At 36.2% G+C, this 22,694-nt stretch overlaps 1 protein-coding gene and 1 long non-coding RNA gene across 6 annotated transcripts in view; one reads left to right on the top strand and one right to left on the bottom strand.

Annotated features, from left to right (window-relative positions):
- Positions 1-928: 928 nt before the first annotated feature.
- LOC124227776 (uncharacterized) lies at positions 929-10,184 on the bottom strand. The gene is made up of 4 exons (XR_006885550.1): positions 9,994-10,184; positions 9,368-9,565; positions 7,412-7,605; positions 929-1,374 (listed from the first exon to the last, which is right to left on the bottom strand). It is a non-coding gene; the product is annotated as an uncharacterized LOC124227776 (long non-coding RNA).
- A 64-nt stretch (positions 10,185-10,248) lies between these two features.
- VPS13B (vacuolar protein sorting 13 homolog B) overlaps positions 10,249-22,694 on the top strand; it is a 784,298-nt gene continuing 771,852 nt past the window's right edge. For 3 of the 5 annotated variants that reach the window (XM_046642612.1, XM_046642609.1, XM_046642613.1), the window contains exons 1-2: positions 10,249-10,523; positions 10,980-11,158. In XM_046642612.1, coding sequence (XP_046498568.1) covers positions 11,012-11,158 — 147 coding nt within the window. In that variant the 5' untranslated portion in view covers positions 10,249-10,523; positions 10,980-11,011. Of the gene's footprint in view, positions 10,524-10,698; positions 10,871-10,979; positions 11,159-22,694 lie in introns of those variants that run through there. The other 2 variants (XM_046642610.1, XM_046642611.1) reach the window with 2 other exon arrangements.

Here is a 22,694-nt window from a genome sequence, read left to right as displayed (position 1 = left end):
TGCCTCCAAATCTAGCAGTATAAAATAATAAATATTTATTCTCTCATGATTTCTCCTATGGTTTAGGAATCCAGGAGCAGCTTAGCTGGCTGGTTCTGGCTCAGGGTCTCTCATGAGGTTGCAGTTAAAATGTCAGCCAGGGCCTGCTGTCATCTTAAGGCTGACTGTTGACAGATAAGCCCAGTCCCTTCCTTGCTGTTGACAGAAGACCTGTTTCTTGCCATGTGGACTTTTCCCTAGTGTAGCTTGAGTATTCTCTTGCCATGGCAGCTGGCTTCTCTTAGAGAGAATAACCCAAGTGAAAGAGGATGGAAGAAGTCACAATGCCTTTTATGTCATATTTCAGATGTCGCACATTGTCCCTTTTGCCTCCTTGCTTTTTTTTTAAAAGTGAGTCACTAAATACAACCCATACTCAAAGGGAGGGGAATTAGGCTCCACCTTTTAAAAGGGGTACTATTAAAGAATTTGTGGACATATTTTAAAACCACTGCAACCAACAAAGAAATCTGCACAGAAGATTTTAAGAATGTTTCTGATGTTGCTGACTTAGGAAAGAAAAGTTTTCAGCCCTCATCCCCCTAACCAGGTTTCTGGTTTCCTATAAAATTATCACACCAAATCTATTTCCCCTCAGTTTTTTCCCTAAAGTATCGGGTCCACCCCAGGTAAAGAAATGTTTCAATTATTCAGTTATCATAAAATCCTGACCTCATGGAGAGATATCTAGACTCTCTCTGTAAAAGAGTCCCCATTGGGTTTCTGTCTTAAGTCTTTTGGCCATTCAAAATAAGGATCTTAATTCATGTTCTTCTGCTAGCTCAGGGTTAATCTTCATGTTACGTGAAGAATATCTCCCCTGCCAATCTGACCTGGTGTATTAGTTTCCTGTGGCTGCTGTAACAAATTACTACAAACTGGGTGGCTTAAAACAACAAAATTTATTCTCCTGTAGTTTTGGAGGCCAGAATTCTGAAATCAAGGCGTCAGCAGGGCTGCAGTCCCTCTGGAGGCTGTAGAGGAGGAATCAGTTTCTGCCTCTTCCAGCTTCTGGAGGCTCTTGGCATTTCTTGACTCATGGCTGCATCACTCCAGTCTCTGCCTCTGTGGTCACACTGCCTCCTCCTTTTCTGTCTGTTATCTTCCTTCGTCTCACTCTTATAAGAACACTTGTCACTGGATTTAGGGTCCACCTAGAAAATCCAGGAGAGGCTCTTCCTCTGAAAATTCTTAATCACATATTTTGCCATTTAAGGTAGTTTTCAATCTTTTACCTTATAAGGTAATAGCCACAGGTTCTCTGGATTAGGATGTGGCCTTATCTTTTGCTGGGGCACAATTCAGCCCACTATTTAGTATCACTATTAATATAGCCTGGGGAAATAGGAGAACAAAAAGATCCTTAAGATACCCCCTAAAATATGACTAAAACTTTCTGTCTTTAAAACTTACCATAAATGATTAAGATAATAAAATGTCTATAAATACATAAATGACTTCTTGGAAAAAGTGGGATTTATGATTCCTTGAAGGTGTGATATAAAGTTGAGAAATATTGGTCTAATTGATTAATTTTTTGTTATCAAGTATTTTGTACATATATAAAAACACAAAGCACCTATTTACCCACCACCTAACTCTATCAAATATTAATATTTTGCCTTATTTTATAAGAAATAAAACATTACAGATATAGTTGAAGTACCCTGTATTCCCTTCCTCTGTTTTATTCTTTTATTTCTTCTTCTTCAGAGATAATTACTATCCTGAATTTGGTGTTTATCTTTGTCATGAAAGTATTTAATACTATTGCTAAATATATATGTGGCTATCACAATATATAGCATTTCTTGGAATGGCATATAATATGTACATATGTATATGCATGTACAATCATGTGCCACATAATGACATTTCAGTCAATGATGGACTGCATATATGACGGTGGTCCTATAACATTAGTACCGTATACCCTAGGTATGTAGTAGGCTGTACCATCTAGGTTTGTGTAAGTACACTCTATGATGTTTGCATAACAATGAAATCTCCTAACAACGCATTTCTCAGAATGTATCCCTGTTATTAAGTGATGCTTGTGGGTGTGTGTATATATATATATGTGTATATATATATATGTGTATATATATACACACACACACTATATATATATGATATGCTATATTTACTCTGTTACTTATTTTTTCTCAATATTATGTTTTTCAGATTTATTAATGTTGGTAAATGTGTAACTTTGTTGAGTGTTTTTTCAGACGGTAAATTGCAAACCATTAGTAGCTCATAGTGTCAATTTGGTAGGTCGTGAACTACTTTAGAAAAAAAAAGAAAAAGAATAACAGAGAAAATAGAATATATCACATGTACTCAATTTAAGTATAGTTTTGTGAGGGATCTCTCTCTCTATGAATATCGAGCCATGGTATAAACTATATTTCTAACTGTCGGTAAAACATTTGAAAGTCATAGTTCTAACTCATTCAGTTTTATTACTATAACATTTCATTATATGAATACACCACAGTTTAACCATTTCTCCTGTTGATATTTCAATTGTTTCTACTGTTTTATTCCCACAAACAATGCTGCAAAATACTGTTAAACATGTCTCCTTGTGCACATATGCGGGACTTTATACTTATGAGTGGAATTGCTAGAGTATATTTATCTTCAACTACTCTTGATATTGCTAGATTCCTCTCCATGTGGAGTTTTCACTACCAGTATACTAGTTCCAATCATTCCATATCATTGACATCACACATTAAAAATGTTTTTAATCTGATGGGTAAGAAATAGCAAGTCGTTGTTTTAAATTGCATTCCTCTAAATATTAGTGAAGAATGTTTTCTTGTGATTGTTAGATATTTGGGTTTCCTCTCTTATGAACTGCCCATTTTTCTATTGGATTGTCTTTAACTCATTAATTTATAGTTCATTATAAAATCCGTGTTCTAACCTTTTGTCAACTAAGATATATCGCAAATATTTTCACCCAGTCTGTGGCTTGTATTTTACTTCAGCATGTTCTTTGATAAACAACTTCTTTAATTTTAATGTATAAGACTTATTAAACTTTTCCTTTATAGTTTGTCCTCTTTATGTATTTTTGTCTTATTTAAAAAATCCTTTCTGTCTAAGGAATAACAATTTTTCTCCTATAAATTTTCTATAAATTAAAAAATTCTCGTTCTCACTTTTAGTTTTTAATCCAACTGGAATTTATTTTTGTAGTGGTTGTGAACAGAGGTAGATTCACCAGGAACCTAATCAAGTTTAAGCGGCAGGGACCAGTACTTTCACAAACCATTTCTAAGGCCTTGGGAGAAGCCCAAGTAATGTGTTCAATATGGGTTGTATGTTTTTATAAAATTTTGCAAATGTAAAATGTTTTGTTTTTCTTAAATAGGTATCCTCAAATTATAAATTTCAGGCCCTATAAAACTTGGATTCCTTCCTAGGTCTGAGGTAGGAATCTAATTTTAATTTTCTTCCATATGGATATTAATTGTCCCAGTGCTAATTATTGATATATGCAAACCCTTTCCCACTGATTTGTAATGCTACTTCTGTCATATATTAAGATTCCATAAATGAGGAGGTTTATTTCTGGGCTCTCTATTCAGTCCCATTGGTGTACCTGCCTATCCCTCCAATTTATTTTTATCTAGTAGAGGCTTGTAGGACTGTTTCTGTCTCCAGATGGGGTCTTAAACCAGGGCATTCCACTTGTGTTAGCATCCATTTATTTTAGTGAGAATTACAAAAAAGGAGGTCCTGATTTCCTTTGAAAGACTTAAGTCAATGGAAAAAGTACATTGTTTTGCAGTTGGGTAGAAGTTAAACTCTGCCTAGTTCTCCTAGTCTGACATTCTGGAGAATCACAGCACTTTAGTAGGAGGTAACGTTAGAAATTATCTGTAGCTGGTAACTCCCCTCTTGGGCCTTGACTGATTTTCTCACATAGTTCTAAATGATTTTTTTCATGTCCCACCGCACTTTGTACATATTTCACTCAATCACACAATATTTTAATTAGTCATTTATATCTGAGATCCCAAGGAAACTGAGCTTCTTCCATGTAGGAAGCTTCTTCCATGTAGAAAGAAGCTGTTTAGCATGGTGTATACCACATAGTGGGCACTCAAAAAGTGTCTGATTTAACGAATAAATTCAGAATACGAAACTAATATATTTAAATAACTTTTAGCAACCATAATTATTATTGATATCCTACCAATTGGACTTCTTACAACTACGCTGTGCCCAGCTTTCATAGTGAGATAACACCTTTATGACTTTACAGAGACTTATTTACAGTTAACTCTGAGGCTACATTAAAAATCTTTATGTGCTGTAACTCTTTAGGAAGCTAGTCAGAGTGTTTTGTGCAGCTCCTTTATATGTATTACTCTAAACACAGAAAACTTCCTTTGTTGTTCTATTATTATAGTAATTAATGGTTTTTTCTTTTCTGTTTCTTTTTTCCTTCTCAAAAGGGGGAAAATGGAGACTTGAAGTCATAAGCATTGGGTTGATTAGCTGTGACTATAGGTCATACTTAACCTTAACCTTCACTTAACCTTTCCATGTCTGAGCTTCCTCATCTTGCCATACCTTTTGTCATAAAAGATATGAGGTATAACATGTAAAGAGTATTCAATGAGTAATTCAGTGATCGTCTAGCTAAGTTCTATTAAAATTTAATCAAAAAAATTTTAAAATTTAATCAAAGAATGATAATATAATGAGTAAACCAAGTTACAATTTCAATGTTCCTAATATAACAAAGTTGAATAGATTAAGTTCAGCTCATGTCTATTATCTATTTACCTATGTGTTAGTTAAATTAACACTTCCTGCTGTAACAGATAAACCCCTGAATCTCAATGATGTAAACAGTTTGTTTTTCAATCATGCAAAATTCTAAAGGATATTACTAATCAGCAGTTTGTGTTCCTCCAGGCAGTAATTCAAAGACTCAGTCTCCTATTTCTTTGTCCTTGGCATCCCCTTGGACCTTGGAGTCCTCTGTTGCATTCTATTTCTCTAGCTTGGTGATGGGGGAAAGAATAAGGCTGTTGTGTGGAAGCCTTTTATGATCCAGGCCTGTAACTAAATCACATCTATCCACATTCAGGTGGTCAGAATGCAGTTACTTGACAATCCCTGACTGTCAGAGAACCTGAATAATAATCTAACCATGTTCACAAGAAGAAAAGGAAAACAGATTTATTGAATAATTGTTAAAGTCAATCACTGCCACAAACTATTAAGAAACACACGATACGCAAGGTGCTAGGAATACAAGTCCCTGTATTTGAAGATGTCACATACACTACACATTAATAAAAAAATAAATTAAAGGAGTCTTTCTCTAGCTTTATCAATCTTTTAAACACCACTCAAGTATCTACAAACTTCACCTGAGACTTTTGGTTTCTGGTCTAGTATATAAGTAGCTTGGAAGTTGCCACTCTGTCTTAACAACAAGTAAAAAGCTGAACAAACTGAAATATCAGCTCTTCTTAAGTCCATCAGAGAAGTGAGATCACAGGGCAAAACACTGCTCCCCAAATTGGAGAGACAGGTGAAAAAAGAGAATCACAACTTACCACAGCAGAAACCCATGAGCAGAAATCTCCTAGGAACCAATGTCAGGGTAGGAAAACATAAATTTTTAACTGACAAATTGCTGAAGGCTCAGTGTGGACAAGTCTGAGAGTTAAAAACTCCAGGGGGACCCAGGCAGAGGGAGTTCCCCATATTTTTGTGAGTTTTATTTCTAGGACCTTTACTAGGTCCTCACAGTGAATACCAGAGAAAGATTCCCTTGTGTTTCTGGAAGAGGGAGAGGAAAAGGAGCCATTTTGAAATAATCAGAGTAATTTGTTCTTCTTAACAAGACCTGTCCTTAAGAGAAGGTATTTTACCAGAGCCTAATCTACCTTGGGGAGGAGAAATACACAAGTCCAACTCCCTTTGGCCTTCCACAAGGGGGAAAGGAATATCCAACTCCACGCCCCTCTATTGTGGATCAGAAAACAAGACCCAACTGTATGTTGTCTATAAGAAACCCATTTTAAATATATAGATACATATAGATTAAAAGTAAATGGATGGATGGGGCCGGCCCAATGGTGTAGTGGTTAAGTTTGCGCACTCCACTTCAGTGGCCTGGGGTTCACAGGTTCGGATCCTGGGTGTGGACCTCCACATTGCTTATCAAGCCATGCTGTGGCAGGCGTCCCATATATAAAATGGAGGAGGATAGCCACAGATGTTAGCTCAGGACCAATCTTTCTCAGCAAAAAAGAGGACTGGCAGTGGATGTTAGCTCAGGGCTAACCTTCCTCACCAGAAAAAAAAAAAGTAAATGAATGGAGAAAAATATACCATGCTAACACTAACCAAAGAAAGTAGGAGCAGCTATATTAATTTCAGACAGAGCAGACTTCAAAGCAAGGAAAATTACCAGGATAAAAAAGGGCATTACATAATGATAAAGTAGTCAATTCTCTGAGAAGACAACAAATCTTAATGCGTATACACACCTAACAATAAAACAGTAAACTATATAAGGCAAAAACTAATAGAACTGCTAGGAGAAACAGATGCATATAAATATAGTCAATTGATCTTTGATAAAGAAAAAAGGGCAATACAATGGAGCAAAGATAATCTTTTCAACAAATGGTGCTGAGTAACTGGACATCCACATGCAAAAAAAAAAAAAAAAACTAATCTAGGCACAAACCTTAGACCCTTCACAAAAATTAACTCAAAATGCATTATAGACCTAAATGTAAAACACAAAATGATAAAACTCCTAGAAGATAACAGGAGAAAACCTAGATGACCTTGGTTAGGGTGAAGACTTTTTTTAGATACAAAAGACATGATCTATGAAAAAACAATTGATAAGCTGGACTTCATTAAAATTAAAAACTTCTGCTTTGCAAAAGACAATCTCAAGAGAATGAGAAGACAAACTAGACTAAGAGAAAATATTTGCAAAACACACATCTGATAAAACACTTTTATACAAAACATACAAAGAACTCAGCACTCAACAGTAAGAAAATGAACAACCTGATTATAATATGGGCAAAACATGTGAATAGACAACATACCAAAGAAGATAGACAGCTGGCAAGTAAGTATATGAAAAGATGTTCAACGTCATATGTCATTAGAGAATTGCAAATTAAAACAACAATGAGATACTAGTACAAATCTATTAGAATGGCCAAAATCTGGAACACTGACAACACAAAATGCTGGCAAGGATAAGGAGCAAAAGGAACTCTCCTTCATTGCTTGTGGCAATGCAAAATGGTACAGCCATTTTGGAAGACAGTTTGGTGGTTTGCTACAAAACTACACATTCTCTTACCTTAAGATTCAGCAGTTGCGCTCCTTGGTATTTACCCAAATGACATGAAAATTTATGTCCATACAAAAACCTGCACGTGGATATTTATAGCAGCTTTATTTATAATTGTCCAAACTTGGAATCAACCAAGATGTCCGTCAAATAGGTGAATGGATAAACTGTGGTACATCCATAGAATGGAATTTTATTCAGTGCTAAAAAGAAAAGAACTATCAATCCATGAAAAGACATGGAGGAAACTTAAGTGCATATTACTAAGTGAAAGAAGCCAATTTCAAAAGGCTATACACCATGTGATTCCAACTCTATGACATTCTGCAAAAGGCAAAACTATGGAGACAGTAAAAAGTTCAGTAGTTGCCAGAGGGTGGAGGTAGGGAAGGAGGGATGAATATGCATAGAAGATATTTAGGGCAGTGACGCGATTCTGTATATGGTGGATGTATGTCATTACGTATTTGTCAAAATCCACAGAATGTACAACACCAAGAGTGAACCCTAATGTAAACTATGGGCTTTGGGTGATAATGATGTGTTAATGTAGGTTCATCAATAATAATACATGTGCCACTGTGGTGGGAGATGTTAATAATGGGGAAGGGTGTGTGTGTGTGTGTGTGTGTGGAGACAGAGTTTATGGGAACTCTGTACTTTCAGCTCAATTTTGCTGTGAACCTACACTGCTCTAAATAAACTTTATTAACAAAGAAAAGCAAAAAACTTCACCTGACTCTGAAGAACTATTGCCTAAATAACCAACCTGTCTCAAAGACTCCTTGAGAAGGTTAAAATTGTTTTTTGGGGGGTAAAAATCTTATAATAAAAAGACATATAAAAGTAGGAGATTTGGAAAAGGCCACTCATTTGACATTAAAAAAACCATAAGCAATGAATGAAACAGTGAAAAGGAATTAAATTTATCTTGACTGCTTATAGAACAGGGCACAAAAGAACACACTAAAAATGACTATTTTTTGACTCTTAAAACCAAACAAACCAGTGCCAAAATAATTTTCCCAAGGCAGAAATTTGGCAATTGTTTTGTCAGCTCCACAAGAAAAATGGCATACTAGAGCAAAAAATGTTTAGCATTCTATGATTATTTTGTTTATAAATCATAGTAAAAAATCTGTTTATTTTAGATATCTGCCTAATTTATCTTAATACACTGTTCTTACTAAATTGCCACACAAATAAGACTAGGCCCTTTTTCTTTTTCTAGAAAAATAGCAAGACTAGGGGCTCCTGTTCTAGACCACCTAAAGCTTTCATACAATTAGAGGAATCATTCTCTTACATGAATTAAATCTTCTGAGTCATAGCTTCAACCTGTTTGCTTTTCCGATGAAGCAGATAACTAAGAAATTACTTAATTTACTTGGGCAATTTAGTAGATTTTCATAACACCCAAATTACTTCGTTTATTCATTAAGGCTTTTTTGTGAGGGGACAGTTGCTCTGATTTAGCAATAAGCTGCTTCTCTCTTTTTTATTTTTTATTCATTTTTATTCTTTTTGGTGAGGAAGATTCTTCCTGAGCTAACATCCATTGCCAATCTTCTTTTTTTTACTTGAGGAAGATTAGCCCTGAGCTAACATCTGTGCCAATCCTCTTCTATTTTTTCTATGTAGGATGCTTCCATAGCATGGCCAATGAGTGGAGTGAATCCGTGCCAGGGATATGAACCCGTGAACCCGGCCTCCAAACTAGAACGCGGGAAACCTTAGCTTGCCCCTGCTTCTGTTTCTTTGTTTTTGCGGCGGGGGGGATGTGGGGGGGGGGGGGAGGGCATTTAGTTATTGTTTTCATTACCGAAATAAATCTAAACACCTTGGCATCCTCACTTATGCTTCTTTTCTATCACATTTTCCAAAACTCTTTCAAGAAATCATGACTTGAATTCCAGGAAAGAGGTTTAGGAATTTATGAAGCATTTTCAATTAAATGCAACTTACTCCGTGAGTGAGCATTTTAATAGCTTCACAAGGAAAGTCTATTTTCAAAACGAAGTAGTAGGTGTTTTCTTCAGAGGTTACCAAAAATAAGAGATACTGGTCAAAAATTAGGCAGCATGTCCTATGCTATTCCTTTAAACCCAGTGTATATTTTCCCGAAATTAGGAGCTTGAGTTTCTTGACTTTGGTTGCAATTTACTAAAAGAAAAGGAAATATTTTATACATTAATGTCAGCCTAAGAAAACCAACACTGACTCTTAAAACTCTAAATTCATTCCTTAGCAGCTATTTTTCACTTTGTCTCTAGGAGTGTCATTTTCTTCTTCCAATATACCTGTCGCTTTTCTGAAATCCCCTATCAGACTGTAATCCAATGGTTCTCCACCATCTTCTCTTTCACCATTCCTTCCCCATTTGGCATCAGTATACTTGGGAATACTTAACCACTGCTTCGCCAAAGTAAAATAACGCGAGGCTGACCACAAGTTTGGTCAAAACGCATCCCCCTAAAAGACACATGCTAATCCCTTCAATTTCTCTTTCCACATTCAGCCTTCCTCCAGCAAGCGAACCTCAGATCTAAATCTAAAGTCTGCCCCCTGCTCCCACCCCTCGCTTCTCCTACCTGCCGCCTTATTGCTATTGCCCGGCCCACTGAACCCAAGTTCCGCTTTCCAGGCCTTCCATTTCCCAAGAAAAACAATAACCACTTGTTTTTCAGGCGTTTAAATATTAGGACCTTCTTTCTTCCTCCTCATTGGACCTGGGGCCCTCGGTGCTCTCCACCCGACTGGACCTTTCTCCACCCGCAGGCACTCTCTCTCCACAGCGCCACTTCCGGATCTGCGGTGTCCCCACTTTACCGGTCCGCCCACCTCTCCGAGGCACTTCCTAGAGCTTTGTCCTAACTACCGGTGGGGTCGAGCGGAGACGCAGGCTAGCCAGGCCTAAGAGGTCTCCTCCTAGATCTAAGGGGCCCCGAGTGGCTTCTCCAGCCGCAGAACTCCTTGCTGTGGAGTCGAGTGGTGGCGGTGGAGGGACAGTTTGTTTTGAGCACCGAGTGAGGCGCACCCGGAAGTGTACAGGAGCTGCGCCGCTGCTTGGGGCGGGGGCCAGGTACCCGGAGGTGGAGGGGACGCCACGGTACTCTTTGGCGTGAGTGTCAGTCGAAGATGCAGTACGGCGGGAGGCGGGAGGCGGGAGGCGGGAGCCGGGAGCCGGCCTGCTTCTGATTCTGGTTTTATGGTGGTAGATCCGGCTGGGTTCTGGGAGGCGAGGGCCTCGTGGGGCGGCTAGGCTGGTGAAGGGGTGAGGTGGCCAGAGGGGAGCCCGCTCGCTTCATTCTCCCACTCCAGGGGACCCGCTGTCTTCAGATCACCACCTCTTGCTCCCACTCGTAGCCAGGCGAGTTGAGGGGAGTTGTACTAGGAGAAAGTCGTATCTGGAGCTGAGAATCCGCTTGAGTTTTCTGTGCTTCTGGGAGGAGGCGAGCGGCCGCTTTGGTGGGGACTGTTGCTTTTCCGCCTCTTCAACCCCTCCTGAGAAATGTTTTTTCCTTCGCTGCACCACCGACTCAATTACTTCTAATATTTCTATCTTTACCCCCTTCAGCTTCTGACTTTGACTCCTCTGCGCCTTAAAAGATGCTGGAGTCGTATGTTACTCCAATTTTAATGAGCTACGTGAATCGCTACATCAAGAACTTAAAGCCATCAGATCTACAGCTTTCACTATGGGGTGGAGACGTGGTTCTCAGCAAGCTCGAGTTAAAGTTGGATGTGCTGGAACAGGTAAGCTGCGTAGCTGTCACTGGAAACATTTTCAGCTTGTTTAGAAGTAATCTGTTGTTTCCTACACTTTGACTTTATGCTTTAGAAACCTAGTTTTTCTGCTAACGTATTTTGGGCTACCCTGAAACTAGAGACCTTTCTTCACAGAATTTTGTTATGGTTTGTTACTAGTTTGTTAGAATCGGCTTCCCAAAAGTTGTCTCAACAGATAGAAAAACAATTTCGTTGTTGTCAGAATTGTTCAGCCTATTTACTCAATTCTTAAGTATTACCGAATATGCTAATTTACATTGCTAAGATTCTCTATTATGCTGGAAAATATTACATTGCCGTTCTCCTCTTTAGCGAATGGAGGAGTCCGAAAGAGAGCAAGGTCAGATCTTGAGGAAAGTTCTGACTCTTAGGAAAGATTGGCATTGCCCATGGCGTCCTGAGTGCTGAGTAGACACAGATTGGTGAATGCCAACAAGATTGAAAACTTTTCTTAATCACTTCTTTTTAGCTTCTTTTCTTTCTTTTAACATGAGAATGGTCTGATACAAATGAACTGTAACTTCAAAGTTCATATACTTGTTAATTCATTTAGTACATTTATTATTAACATATGCCAGGCAACTCTGTAAGGCTTGAGGATACAAAAATTATCTTTGGAAACTCAGAAGAGTCAGAGACCAAACTGCTTTTTAGGAGATAAGGTAAGACTTAATCTGATGGTGAGAGTTATCAATAATCTTTAGTTATATTCCACTGGTTCCTCTATTGAATAATAGTTAACACTTAGTTACTACTAAGAAATAATAACTCTTGGATCCTCCCCCTTCCTCTCTCAAAGGTTAATTATCTTAATATTTTCATTTTTTTAATGAGCACAAATCTTAAGTATACAGCTCAATTTTTATATATGTATACACCTGTGAAACCACTATCCAGGTTAAGAAACAGAATATTTCCTGTACCCCAAATGGCTTCCCTGTGCCCCCTTTGTAATGGGTACCTCACCCCTAACACAAGTGACTGCTGTTCTGACTTATGTCAACATAGGTAAATTTTACCTGTTCTTTAACCTTAAATAAATTGGAATAAATTGTGTCTGGCTTCTTTCGTTCAACATTATGGCTGAGATTAGCCCATGTTGTTGCATGAGGGGTGGTTTGTTCTTTGTATTGCCTTGTAGTATTCCATTGTATAAAGATTCACAATTTAGTTATTTATTTTCCTAAATATACATTTGATGTACATTTGGATTGTTTCTACTTTTGGCTATTACGAAGAAAGCTCTTATGAATATTCTTAAACATGTATTTTGGTGGACATAGGTATTAGGTTCCCTTAGGTGTATTCCTAGGAGGGAGGCATATGTTTACTTTAATGGATACTGCCAAATAATTTTCTGGAGTGGTTGTACCAGTTTACATTCTTACCAACTATATATGAGAGTTCTACTGAAGTGGAGTGCACGAACTTAACCGCTATGCCAGTGGACTGGCCCTAGAAGTTCATAATTTTATTGTGGTCCAGTTTATCAATCTTTTCCTTTATGGTTAGTACTTTTCGTATCTTGTTTAAGAAATCTTCGCTTACTCCAAGGACTTAAAGACATTCTCCTGTGTTTTCTTTGAGGTTTTATTCTGTGATTCATCTAAAGTTGATTTTTCTGCACATGTGAAGCAGAATCGAGATTCATTTGTTCCATTGATACTCAGTTGATCCACACCATTTGTTGAACTGCTCTTTGCCTACTGCATTGCAGCAAGTCTTTATTGTAAATCAGGTTGTCATATGCATGTGGTCTATCTGTCTAGTCTTGTGTCACTACTATATTGTCTTTTACGATGCCTCGATATCTCATAGTGTAATTTGTACAACTTTGATCTTTTTTCCTTCAACGTTGTCACAACTATTGTAGGTTCTTTGCACTTCTATGTACATTTTAATTACAGCTTATAAATTTTGGAATTAATTTCTCCAAAAAAGAGAAACCTATTTAATTTTTATTGAGGTTAGATTGAATCCATAGATTAATTTGGGACGAATTAACATATTAATGTATGTTGTGTTGACATAGTATTGAGTTTTTCAACCCATGTATAGGACGTTGCTTTCTGTATTTTTAGGTCTCTAATTTCTCTCATTAGTGATTTGAAGTTTTCAGAGAGGGTTTTTACATATTTATTCATTTTATATCTCTCTTTTTTTATGTTATAAGCAGCATTATTTATTTTTTAAAAATTTTATTTTCTAATTGTTACCAGTACATAGTAATACAGTTGATTTTAGTATATTGACCTTCCACCCAGTGGTCTCTCTAACTTGTCTAATACTTTTTGGTGGATTCTTTTGGATTGTCTACATACACAATCATGTTATCTACAAATAATGACAATTTTTCATCTTTCTTTCTAGTCCTTGGACCTTTTATTTCTTTTTCTTTTGTTATTGCACCGTGGAGTAGAGATCTTGAGAATAGACATTATATTTTGTTCCCAACTTTCGTGGGAAAGCACTCAATATTTTATCATTAAGTATGTTGTTTGCTGTAAATATTCTTTATTGAGTTAAGGAAAGGTTCTTCAATTCGGGGTTTACCAAGAAGTTTGTAAAATCATGAATGGATGTTGAATTTTATCAAATATTACATTTAATGAGTTGATAGTGCATTTTGTTAATGTGGTGAATTATATTCAGTTTTCAGATGGAGTTTGCATTCCTGGAATAAACTCCTCTTATTATTATCCTTTTTATATATGGTTTAGTTTGATTTAAGTTTTTGTTTAGTTCTGTTACATCTATGTTTATAAGTGATACTTGCCTGTGATATTCTTTTCTTATAATGTCTTTATCAGGTTTTGGTTGTCATAGATAAGTTGGCCTCATTACCTTATTTGTGAAGTATATTGTCTTTTTATAATCCCTGGAAGAGTTTGTATAAGATTGGTATTATTAGTTTTCTTTCTTTTTTTTTATTGTGGTAAAATATACATAACATAAAATTTGCCATTTTAACCCTTTTTTAAATTGATTTCACATTGGTTTATAACACTATAAATTTCAAGTCTGCATCATATTTTGACTTCTGTATAGACTCGATGGTGTTCACCACCAAAAGTCCAATTTCCATCTGTCACTGAACACATGTGCCCATTTACCCTTTTTGCCCTCCTCCCGCCCCCTTCCCCTCTGGTAACCACCAATCTGGTCTCCATATCTATGTGTTTATCTTGCATGTGGGAGTGAAGTCATACAGTAATTGTCTTTCTCTGTCTGACTTATTTTGCTTAGCCTGATACCCTTAAGGTCTGTCCATGTTGTCACAAATGGCAAGATTTTGTCTTCTTTTTTTTTTTTTTTGGTCAGGAAGATTGGCTCTGAGCTAACAGCTGTTGCCAATCTTTCTCTTTTTGCTTGAGGAAGATTGTCCCTGAGTTAACATCTGTGCCAGTCCTCTTCTATTTTTTGTATATAGGACGCCACCACAGCATGACTTGACAAGTGGTATGTAGGTCCGCGCCTGGGATCCAAACCTGCAAACCCTGGGCCCCTGAAGCAGAGTGTTTGAATTTTACCACTACGCCACCAGGCTGGCCCAAGATTTTGTCTTTTTTTATGGCTGAGTAATACCATTGTGTATATATACTACGTCTTTATCCATTCATCTGTTGATGGGCACTTAGGTTGCTTCCAAGTCTTAGGTACTGTGAATAATGCTGCGGTGAACATAAAGGTGTGTATATCTTTTTGTGTTAGTGTTTTCATGTTCTTTGGATAAATACCCAGAAGTGAAATACCTGGATCATATGGTATTTCTATTTTTAATTTTTTGAGGAATCTCCTTACTGTTTTTCATAGTGTCTGTACCAATTTACACCCCCACCAGCAGTGTGAGGGTTCTTTTTTCTCCACATCCTCTCCAGCACTTGTTTTTTCTTATCTTTTTAGCAATAGCATTCTGAAGGGTGTGAAGTGACATCTCATTGTGGTATTGATTTGCGTTTCATTAATAATTAGCAATGTTGAACATCTTTTCATGTGCCTATTCACCATCTGTATATCTTCTTTGGAAAAATGTCTGTTCATATCCTCTGCCCATTATTTGATCCGGTTTTTTTTGTTGTTGAGTTGTATGAGTTCTTTATATCTTTTGAATATTAACTCCTTATTGGATATATGATTTCCAAATATTTTCTCCCAATTGCTACATTGTCTTTTCATTTTGTTGATGGTTTCCTTTGCCTTGCAGAAGCTTTTTAGTTTGATGCAGTCCCATTTCTTTGTTTTTTCTTTTGTTTGCCTTGCCGAGAGAGACCTGATATTCAAAAAGATACTGCTAAGACTGATGTCAGAGAGCTTACTGCCTGTGTTTTCTTCTAGGAGTTTTATGGTTTCAGGTCTTACATTCAAGTCTTTTTTCCATTTTGTGTTAATTTCTGTGTGTGGTTTAAGATAATGGTCTACTTTCATTCTTTTGCAGGTGGCTGTCCAGATTTCCCAGCACCATTTATTGAAGAGACTTTCCTTTCTCTGTTGTATGTTGTATGTTCTTGGCTCCTTTGTCGAAAATTAGCTATGTACCATTTTAACCATTTTTTATTGTACAGATCTGTGTCATTGACTACATTTACATTGTTGTGCAGCCATCCCCACCATCCATCTCTGGAACTTTTTCAATTTCCTAAATTGAAACTCTGTATCCATTCAACACAAGCTCCTTATTCTTTCCCCCTCACCCCTGGCAGCCACCATTCTGGTTTATGTCTCTATGAATTTGACTATTTTAGTACCTTATGTAAGTGGAAACATACGATATTTATTCTTTTGTGACTTTTGTGACTTATTTTACTTAGTACGATGTGTTCAGGGTTCATCCACGTTGTAGCGTGTGTCAGAATTTCCTTCCTTTTTAAGGCTGAATAATATTCCATTGTGTGTATATATCACATTTTGTTTATCCCTTCATCTGTCTATGCACGTTTGGGTTGCTTCCACCCTTTGACCATTGTGAATGATGTGCTATGTGCATGGGTGTACAAATATCTGTTTGAGTCCTTGCATTCAGTTCTTGGTTATACACCAAAAAGTGGAATTACTAGATTGTATGATACTTCTGTTTAATTTTTTGAGGATTTGCTATATTGTTTTCCACAGAGGCTGCACCGTTTTACATTCCTACCAGCAATGCACAAGAGTTTAATTGCTCTATGTCTTTACCAATACTTGTTATTTTTTGTTTTTTTGATTATTGCCATCCTAATGCATGTGAAATGCTATCTCATTGTGGTTTTAATTTGCTTTTCCCTGATGATTGGTGATGTTGAGCATCTTGTCGTGTGCTTATTGGCCATTTGTTTATTTTCTTTATCTTTGGAGAAATATCTGCTTAAAGTCCTTTGCGTTTTTTTTTTCCCTGAGGAAGATTGGCTCCGAGCAAACATCCGTTGCCAATCTTCCTCTTTTTGTATGTGAGCCACTGCCCCAGCATGGCCACTGACAGAGTGGTGTAGGTCTGTGCCCAGGAACTGAACCTGGGCCGCCGAAGTGGAGCGTGCCGAACTTAACCACTAGGCCACCGGGCCTGGTGCAGCTTTGCCCATTTTTTTGATAGGGTTGTTGTTTTAATTATTGAGCCGTGGGAGTTATTTATATATTCTGGATATCAATCCCTTATCAGATATGATTTCTAAATACTTTCTCCCATCGTGGGTTGCCTTTCCACTCTGATGATGTCCTTTGATGAACAAAAGTCTTAAATTTTGGTGAAGTCCAGCCTACCAATTTTTTCTTTTGATACCTGGGCTTTTTGGTGTTAGCTCCAAGAAATCATTGCCAAATCCAATGTCATGAATCTTTTCCCCTATGTTTTCTTCTGGGAGTTTTGTAGTTTTAGCTCTTACATTTAGGTCTTTGATCCATTTTGAGTTAATTTTTGTATATGGCATAAGAATCCAGCTTCATTTGTTTTTGCATGTGGATATCCAGTTTTCCCAACACTGTTTGTTGAAGACTGTCCTTCCCCATTGAATGGTCTTGGCACCCTTCTCGAAAATCAATTCGCTTTAGAAGTGAGGGTTTGTTTTGGGCTCTCAGTACTATTCCATTGGTGTGTATGCCTCTCTTTATGTCAGTATCACATTGTTTTGATTACTGTAATTTTGTAATAAGTTTTGAAATCAGGAAGTGTGAAATTTCCAACTTTCTTTTTTTGTTAGTTTTTTAAATGTTAGGAAAAATTAATTGTGAATTCATGTGGATCAGGAGTTTTCTTAGTTGTAAAGTTTTTAATTCCTGATTTAATTTCTTTAACAGATATAGAACTATTTGGATTTTTCTTATTTTTTTAGTTTTGGTTAGTTATATTTTTCAAGGAGTTTCTCCATTTCCTCAAAATCAGGGACTAGCAAACAATGGCCTGGGCCTACTTTTATAAATAAAATTTTATTGGAGCACAGCTATCCTCATTTGTTTACATAGTTGTCACTGGCTCCTCTTGCAAACTAAAACGGCAGAGTTGAGTAGCTGGCACAGAGGCTAGATGGTTTGCAAAAGCCTCAAATATTTACTGTCTGGCCCTTACTGAAAAAGTTTGCTTGTCCCTGCTCTCAATTGTCATATTGAAAGCCTAAAGTTGGATTTTTTTGTTCATTTTAAAGTTGACTTATTTTGCTGTGATATCCTCTTTTCATTGCTGATATTAATTTGTATTTTCTTCATCAATATTACTAGGGTTTTATTAATTTTATTAATATTTGCGAAGAACCGACTTTGTTGAGGTTTTTTTTTCTGTTTTTGCTTTCTTTGTCATATGTTTTTGCTCTCATTTTTATCTTTTCTTTCCTTCTACTTTCTTTGAATTTGCTTTGCTGTTTTTTTCTCTAGCTTCCTGAGCTGGAAGCTTAGGTCATTGATTTTATTTTCAACCTTTTTCTGCTCAGATATATGCATTTAATGCTACATTTCTTTAACCACCTGTTTAGCTTTATCATACAGAATTTTATATGTTGTCTTTCCATTATTATTCAGTTTGAAAAATTTTTATTCCCATTTTTATTTCTTTTTTGATCCTTGGGTTATTTAGAAGTGTGTTGCTTAATTTGCAAACATTTGGGGAATTGCTAATTATCTTTGTTAGTGATTTCCAATTTAATTCCATTGTGGTCAGCACATTGTGTGATTTCGATCCATCATAATTTATGACTCAGTATATGGTCTATTTTTGTAAATATTCCATGTGAAATTGATAAAAAATGTGTATTCTTCAGTTGTTGTATTCGTCCATAAATGTCAATTAATTCACATTCGTTAGGAGTCCTTCAAATCTTGTAAACCCAAAGGGATTTTCATTGTTTGTTCCATCAATTAATAAGGGAGGTGTGGTAATGTCTTCAACTATGATTGTGGATTTGTCTACTTTTTCAGTTTTATCAACTTTCGCTTTGTATATCTTGAAATTACTTTATTAAGTACATACAAATTTAATACTGTGATAACTTAATTGTTGAATATACTTAAAATTATTTTGAAATGTGGCCCTCTTTCACTCTAGTGGTTCTTACTGCCTTAAAGTTTTTAAAATTATACCCTTAAAAATTACTTCAGTTGCTCTCTAAAGATTACAAAATGCGTATTTGACTTATTAGAGTCTACCTTAAATTAGTCCTTTACTGTTTCCTGTACAATCTTACTACAGTTTGACCACAAGTGCCCTCCCCCTTCCCAACCTCTTTTTGGTATTGTGGTCCTTGTTTTTGCTTGTTTAGTTTGGGTTAGGCTTTTGTTTAGTTGGTTTTAGTTTGTTTTCTACTGTCTTCAGGTAGGAGCTTGTTTATTGATTTGAGGGATATTTCTTCTTTTCTATTGTAGGGATTTACACTTATAAATTTCTGTAGCTGCATCCCATGAATTTTTCTGTGTTGCATTTTCATTTGCATTGGGTTCAAGTGTTTTCTGATTTTCCTTGTGATGACTGTGTATTTTTGCAGTTGTTGGATAGAGTGGTTTATTAGATGTCAGGTCTCATTGGTTGATAATATTGTTCAGTCTGTAACTTTGTTGGTTTTCTTTATATTGTTCTATTCATTATGATAAGGGAGGTATTAAAGTCTCCATGATTATTGTTGAATTGTCTATTTCTCTTTTCACTTTTATCAATTTTTGATTTATGTATTTTGGGGCTCCGTTGCTGTGCTCATATGTTTTATATTTTCTTCTTCAGTTGACCCTTTTATCATTATAAAGTGTCCTGTGTTATCTTAGTAACATTTTTTTCCTTAAAGTCTATTTTGTCTGATAATAATATAATTACTTCACCTCTCCTAATGGTTACTGTTTGCACGATACTTTTTTTTCCTCAGTACACTGTGTTTTTAACTATCTTAACACTTTTTTTTTTTTTTAAAGATTTTATTTTTTCCTTTTTCTCCCCAAAGCCCCCCGGTACATAGTTGTGTATTCTTCGTTGTGGGTTCTTCTAGTTGTGGCATGTGGGACGCTGCCTCAGCGTGGTCTGATGAGCAGTGCCATGTCCGCGCCCAGGATTCGAACTAACGAAACACTGGGCCGCCTGCAGCGGAGCGCGCGAACTTAAACCACTCGGCCACGGGGCCAGCCCCTATCTTACCACTTTTGCCTTGTGTTTCTTCAAGCCTAGTACCATACTGTTTGAAAGTTTTACAGGCATGTTATATAGCTTCAACTACCTCTTTCAAATTTCATCTTGTTAATTGTAATTTCAACCTATGACTGGGATAAATTATTTTTAATTGCTGCTTATTTGCATTGGAGAACAATCATTTGAAAAGCATGTAGAGGAAAATACTCCTGGAAAGTAAGATCATAGAAGTTAAAATTCCATCTATGCCTAAAATAGTATCCTATATCTTTTCTCTAAATAACAAGAAAATGTGGTGATTTAAAGTATTTAAGGCAAGAAACTGGATCACATGACTTGCTGGGATCTCATTTTTCTTTTGTTGCTGTAATTGACGTATAACATTATATTAGTTTTAGGTATACAACATGATTTGATATTTGTATACAGTTATGTGCTACATAATGACGTTTCAGTCAATGACAAACCACATGTACGAGGGTGGTCCCATAAGATTAGTACCGTATAGCCTAGATGTGTAGTAGGCTATACCATCTAGACTTATATAAGTATACTCTGTGTTGTTTGCACAATGATGAAATTGCCTAACAATGCATTTCTCCGAATGTATCCCTGTTAAGTGACACATGACTGTATATTGTAAAACGATCACCACAGTTAGACATCTGTAACCATACATAGTTAAAAAAATTTGTTTTTGTCTTGTGATGAGAACTTTTAAGATTTACTCTTTTAGCAACTTTCAAATATGCAATACTGTATTATTAACTATAGTCACCATGCTGTACATTACATCCCCATGACTCATGTATTTTATAACTGGAAGTTTGTACCTTTTGACCCCCTTCACCCATTTTGCCCACCCCTCCACCTAATGCCTCTGGCAACTACCAGTCTGTTCTCTGTATCTATACAGAAAAAAGATACATCTTTAAAAATTAAAAAAAAATTTTTTTTAATCTTTTTATTTTTAACTTATTTGTGTTTTTGACTCTAAAGTATGTCTGTTGTAGAGAGCATATAATTGGATCTTGTTAGTTTCTGAAATCTAGTTTGACAGTCTTTACCTTTTGATTGGAGTATTTAATCCATTCACATTTAATGTTTTTATTCTTATGGTTGGATTTCTATTTACCATTTTGGTATTTTCTATGTGTCTCATGTCTTTTTTGTTCCTCTCGTAAGCTTTTACTGCCTACTTTTATATTAGGTAGATATTTTCTGGTGTTTTATTTTAATTCCTTTGATTTTCAAATTATTTTTGAGTTATTTTCTTACTGTTTGCTCAAAAGATTACAATATGCATCTAAATTTATCAGTCTATTTGAAATTATTTCTAACTTTATTTCATTAAACTACAGAAATTTTCTCTACTATAGCTCCGTTTCTTCCCCCTGCTTTGTGCTGTTATTGTCACACATATTGAATGTTTATATTGTAAGCCCCACATTACAATTTTATAATTATGTTTTATGTAATTGCCTTTTAAGTCAGTTAGAAGGGAAAAGGCGAAGAAAATACATTTGTACTGTCCTTTAATAATTATCTACTTTCATTGGTACTTTTTGTATGGATTTCAGTTACCATCTGGTATTACTTCCTTTCAGCCTGAAGAACTTCTTTTAGTATTGTATTAGTAATGAATTATCTTAGTCTTTGATTATTTGAGTATACCTTCATTTTTGAAGGATATTTTTGCTGGAGATAGAATTTTTGATTGACAGTTATTTTTTTTGTTATTTGAATATGCCATCTCACTACCTTCTTGCCTTTATTGTTTGTAATGAGAAGTTAGCTGTTAATCTCCTAAAGTTTCCTTGTACACGACAAGTTGATTTTCTGTTTCTGCTTTCAAGATTTTCTTTTCTTCCCTGGCTTTCAACATTTTTACTATGAGTCTGGGCATGGATTTGCTGATTGTTTCTTCTGCCTGCTCAAATCTGATGTTCATCTTTTAGTGAATTTTTCGTTTCATTTATTGTACTTTTCAACTCCAAAATTTCTATTTAGTTCTTTTTTGTAATTTCTATCTTATTATTGATATTTTCTCTTGGGTGAATCATTGTTGTTGACATATGGTAACATATGTTGTTATCATATGTTCTTTTATTTACATATGATTTCCTTTATTTCTTTAAAAATATTTATGAGGGCTGGCCTTGTGGCTTAGTGGTTAAGTTCAGTGCGCTCTACTTTGGTGGCCTGGGTTCGTGGCTTTGGATCCCTGGCATGAATCTGTGCCACTCGTCAGCCATGTTGTGGCGGCGACCCACATACAAAATAGAAGAGGATTGGCACAGATGTTAGCTCAGAACTAATCTTCCTAAAAAAAAATTAATAATAGATATTTTGAAGTCTGTGTACTAAGTCCTGCATTTGTGCACCCTCAGAGGTCGTTTCTATTGATTACTTTGTACGCTTTCCATGTTTCATAATTTTTGGTTGAAAACTTGACATTTTGGGTAATATATTGTAGCAACTCTGAATTCTGATTTCCTCCTTCCAGGGGATGGTTGTTGTTGTTGCTGATTTATTTGTTTAGTAACTTGCCTAGATTAAATTTGTGGTGTCTATTTCCCTTGTAGTGTGTGGCCTCTGATGTCTGTGCTCTTTTGTTTTTCCCCCCAAATTCTTTCTGTTTTTAGGCCTAGCTTTCCAGAGATTACCCCTGGGTCACTATAACTTAGCCATCAGTCAGTGATTGATTAGAGGTTGTTTACACCTTTGAACAAGTAAGGCTTCTACTGCTTGGCATGGGATATATACATGTACTAGATGATGCTTTCAAAGTTCAGGGTGTTTACAAGTGTGATCCATTGTTTTGCTTACTGTGTTTACAAGGCCTCTTGGTCAACCACGAATGAGTAGCTTGTTAGGGCCCTCTCCAGTGTCTTCTAAGCAAGCACAACCTGGGACATGTATATAGTTTTCCAC

Source organism: Equus quagga, chromosome 16, assembly GCF_021613505.1.
Source record: "Equus quagga isolate Etosha38 chromosome 16, UCLA_HA_Equagga_1.0, whole genome shotgun sequence".
Taxonomy (NCBI): domain Eukaryota; kingdom Metazoa; phylum Chordata; class Mammalia; order Perissodactyla; family Equidae; genus Equus; species Equus quagga.
The sequence above is the reverse complement of the archived record's forward strand: the minus strand, read 5'-3'. Positions and strand labels throughout refer to the sequence as shown.